At 43.2% G+C, this 5,000-nt stretch overlaps 1 protein-coding gene across 1 annotated transcript in view; it reads left to right on the top strand.

Annotated features, from left to right (window-relative positions):
- LOC310864958 (paired box protein Pax-3-like) overlaps positions 1-2,705 on the top strand; it is a gene marked incomplete at its 5' end in the record, with an annotated part of 35,784 nt that extends 33,079 nt beyond the window's left edge. The window contains one exon of the mRNA XM_083773841.1: positions 2,584-2,705. Within this exon, the coding sequence (XP_083629967.1) occupies positions 2,584-2,618 (35 nt within the window). The 3' untranslated portion in view covers positions 2,619-2,705. The remainder of the gene's footprint in view (positions 1-2,583) is intronic.
- Positions 2,706-5,000: the final 2,295 nt, after the last annotated feature.

Below are 5,000 nucleotides of genomic sequence, written 5' to 3'. Positions count from 1 at the left end.
CTCGCAAGAGATACAAATATTTTTGCACACACTGCGGCCCATTGGAACGTCACCTGTTAGCGATTGAGTCAGTTCCCATTATCACAGAACGAAGCCCCAATACCGTCCGATAGCCGCCCGTGGACCACTTGGCCTGACAGAGGAGCTGTCCGGCATCGAAAGGGCCTTTTCACTTCCCATTACCATTACCTTCCAGGTTAGCGTCGACTTCAAACAGCCCTCCGTCTAACTTCAGAACGGCAAACGTCATTTTCCTCCGGCCTGTGATTAGAGCGTACGCCGTTTCCAATTTCACTCCACACTCCGCACACGGTGGGGAGGGGCCGACCAATCAGATTCATCCACTGACCTCACGGTGACCCCTCATGCAACCGGGGCCTTTCAAAGCCAAAGGCGGCCCCGCGTGGGTCTGCCCGCACGGGGCACCGTGGGGTGGCGGGTATCGAGTGAATACAGTATATAACCTAATGTTCCACAGCCTGCAAATGTCTAATGAGATATTGCGCTGAAACATCTCACAGTGGACAGAACAAGGAGCTGGGAGCTGGGGGGCGACGCAGAGGAACCACCTCCAGTGTGGAGTTGGTTCACACACGCACACGCACGTGCACACACACACACACACACACACACACACACACACACACACACACACACACACACACACACACACACACACACACACACACATATGTGCACACATGCACATTCACATGGTTAGAGGTCTGAGCGGTCCATCTTGATGTGATTAATCAGTGAGTATATAGGCAGTGAGTGGTTAGGACTAGAGTTATAGAGGAGAGGTCTTTTCTGAAGGGGGGGTGGATCCTAATAGCCTCTGGCAGCATGGCTATTGGAACCAGGTGCTAGGACCGAGGTCACCTGGGGAAGCACGGAAGCTCCGCCGAACAGCACTGATCTGCACCAATCCAGGTTGTGATCTGGTGTCAGGGGACTAGGAATAACAGGACACTACGTTTTGACTATAGCTTACAGCTCCGCTCAGCCCGGCCCACACACACACACACACACACACACACACACACACACACACACACACACACACACACACACACACACACACACGCGCACGCACAGTCGCACACATACACACACACACACACACACACACACACACACACACACCCTCTCACACACACACACACACACACACACACACACACACACACACACACACACACACACACACACACACACATACATACAACTTTTTCATTTACATTCTTGTAACGCAATATTTAATATATTTATTAACATTCTTATTTGTGACATTCACATACACATATATAAAAATAAAAGTAAGTAAGTAATAATTATAATAATAAAAATATATGCCAACTGTACATCTTAGCACAAGCACACACACACACACACACACACACTTGAAAATACACTTGAAAACACTTGAAATTTTTTCACAGATATATTTTTTATGTTGAGGCTATACTGTAGCAGGGCTTGACACATTTTTTGACTTTTTACTTCAGATAAGTAACTTTCCTATTCATTTGTTCAGGCATAAAAGTCACACACAAGCACAAGCACACACACATATATACATTTTAAATCAACTAACTGTAAGTTTGGTGAATATGTCAAAAATGTAATCACAAGAGGACGCTGTTTTTTGCGGATGAGTTCTCAGATTGTGTTGTGGCTGATCAAAATATTTCTACATATATGAGTGGTTTGAATGCACAACAAAAGTTGTATTTTGTCAGTATACATTGTATTACATTATACATTATATTGTCAACCGCGTCAACATTTTTAACATTCTTGACAGTTTGATCATAAAAGCATTTTTTTTGTCCTTGTTAACTCTTCTTGCTTGTGTTCATTAAAACTTCTCACCATTCTAAAGACCTCACACCCGTACATGATGTTATAGTGGTAACTTCTCACCATTCTAAAGACCTCACACCCGTACATGATGTTATAGTGGTAACTTCTCACCATTCTAAAGACCTCACACCCGTACATGATGTTATAGTGGTAACTTCTCACCATTCTAAAGACCTCACACCCGTACATGATGTTATAGTGGTAACTTCTCACCATTCTAAAGACCTCACACCCGTACATGATGTTATAGTGGTAACTTCTCACCATTCTAAAGACCTCACACCCGTACATGATGTTATAGTGGTAACTTCTCACCATTCTAAAGACCTCACACCCGTACATGATGTTATAGTGGTAACTTCTCACCATTCTAAAGACCTCACACCCGTACATGATGTTATAGTGGTAACTTCTCACCATTCTAAAGACCTCACACCCGTACATGATGTTATGGTGGTAACTTCTCACCATTCTAAAGACCTCACACCCGTACATGATGTTATGGTGGTAACTTCTTACCATTCTAAAGACCTCACACCCGTACATGATGTTAGTGGTACCGCTGAGCCATGTGTTAATGGTATGGCATGGTCAGACATGTGCCCTCAATTTATTGCAGTCCATATATCTTCTTCTTTTTTACCATCCCTCTATCTTTTTATCTTTTTTCTTCACTGGAAATACTTACTTTAACAACTCTGTTTTATCCTCTCCTAGGTGCCCTTCCTTATTTGAGGCCTGAGATCACCTGATGCTTTGGACTTGGAAATAGAGGGACGCGTGAGCGTGCATGCGTGCACGCGCGCACGTGTGTGTGTGTGTGTGTGTGTGTGTGTGTGTGTGTGTGTGTGTGTGTGTGTGTGTGTGTGCACGCGCATGTGAGTGTACATGTGAGGAATGATGTGTACATTGATGGATTCTTTAATCCGGACCAAAAAAAAGCGACCATCTATGAGGACACGTTCTCCACTGGAGGACTTGACATTCTCTCGTTCTGGAAATGGACAACAAAGAAGGGACGACGAGAGACAAAACATGAGACCAAATCCATTGATCCACTTAAAAAGGCAGATGAATCAATATCATAGATGACTGGGACCAGATGCTAGTCGGTACATTTATTCCCTGTGCGGTGATGGGTGGTCGGTCTCCCTGCCGTGGGTCAACCATAATTCCAGGCCCAAGGACGGGCACCCTGCATGCATGGGCACCCAGTGAACCTATAGCACCATCTGTACGTGGGGTGATGCTCGGAAGCATGTTTACATTTCTTAGGACCACGAGTACAGTACAGTACATATGAATGATTCCAAGTATCTCTGAATGCATCTACACATGGGGAGAAGTAAAATGGGCTCAGTGAAACTATTTGACGTCATGTTCATTTGATGGGTTTTCTTTCCCTGCATTCCTCGCATGAAGCAAAATTCCAGGAACAAGAAAAACCTGACAAATGAGTGAAAGGACGTTGATGTTATTGTATCCGAAACACACCGATGTACACCACAGCTCTGTGCTTCCACCACCCCTCCCTCCTCTCGCCCTACCGCTTTCTTTCTCTCTCTCTCTCCCTCTCCTTCTCTCTCCTCTCTCTGCTCCATTGATGTCTGAGACAGCGAGGCAGGATCCAAGCCTTTTGTAGTTTTAGGGAGGACTTGAGGGGGTCAGGGGTGACTTTAGGGAAAGTGACAGATGAGAGGGGGAAGGGGAGGCGGAGGGGGTGAAGACGTGTCTTCAAGTGGGATAAGGGTGAGAATGCTACCCCCCATTACCCCCCCACCCCCATCCCACACACACACACACACACACACACACACACACACACACACACACACACACACACACACACACACACACACACACACACACACACACACACACACACATCTGAGAGAAAGTCGCCTGGTCACAAGTCACGGACGAGAGACACACGAGAAACACACTGAGATAATCACAGTTCAGTTCAGGCTCTCCCAGTTGATCACAAGTGTACAATATTGTGTAGGCCTATCTTTATAGTCAAACTGACTGACACGATATCAACAAATATTATACTCATACATTTCACATATGTTTCACAATTATGTTTCAATGTATATAAAAATGCTGATTGAGTGAAAGAACATCTGATTGATGCTGGAAGTCCAAACTTGACATTGTAGGAGAACTCAGTACCACACCATAGCTATGTGCATGTGAAACAGTATGTGTAATATACGTGAAATATATATTCTTTCCTGTATAGACCCATGTGTGCATTCTCAGTGTTACTCTATCCGTTTGTAACTCTGATGAGGTTATTACAAATATAACCTCTGAGTTAAATTAACATTGAGGGGTTTTACGGTGCCTTTTGAGATGCCTTTTGGTCCAGGAAAAATAATGTCAATATGAGTGTTCTAGCCAAAAGACACGGGCATGGTGGGGCGTGTCATGCATGTATTCACTCACTGTAAAGTCATCAAGTGAAGACTGAAGGAAGGGAAGGCAGAGGCCAGTTACTGGGAATGACAAAGCCAAAATTGCCTGTTTTATATTTTGTTACCATTCTACAAACAGCAGGACAAAAGATAACGGTTTCTGTATACAACATGGAAGTATCTACAGTACACAGTAAACTCACCAGTGTTAAGGGGTATAAGTTAGTTTGTTTGTTTGTTAAAATAAGTGTTAAAGTTAAGTTAAAAAAAAGTATACAACACTCCACAAACACTCTAGCAACAAACAAAAATATGTTTTTGTTTTTGTGGAGTGTTGCTATGGAGTGTTTGTTCATTAACAAGTGTCTCCCTGTCTCTCCAGCTAATTAGTATACAGAAAATACATGTTTAGGTCTGCAACTCTGCATACCATTTTGATCCAGTCAGGGGAGAGAACTCATAAAGGATACCGGACCAACAAGTGAAATTGTAATGATGTTTTTTTTTTTTTGCAGATACAATCCTGATTTGATTAGATTGGTATCCCAAACTGAAAACATTTTTTTCTGTTTAGTAAAGAGCTGGAGGGACAGTAGACTCCTCTTACTGAACAAACTATACTACTAATTTGTAATCTATAATTAGATTACTAACTTTAATGCTTTCACTTTTTAAACACAACACTTTTATTTAAACATATATCCTGAGTGTGCA

Source organism: Protomyctophum parallelum (genome assembly GCF_964188405.1).
Source record: "Protomyctophum parallelum genome assembly, chromosome: 9".
Lineage (NCBI taxonomy): Eukaryota > Metazoa > Chordata > Actinopteri > Myctophiformes > Myctophidae > Protomyctophum > Protomyctophum parallelum.
Note: the sequence above shows the minus strand (reverse complement) of the source record. Positions and strands in the feature narration are given on the sequence as shown.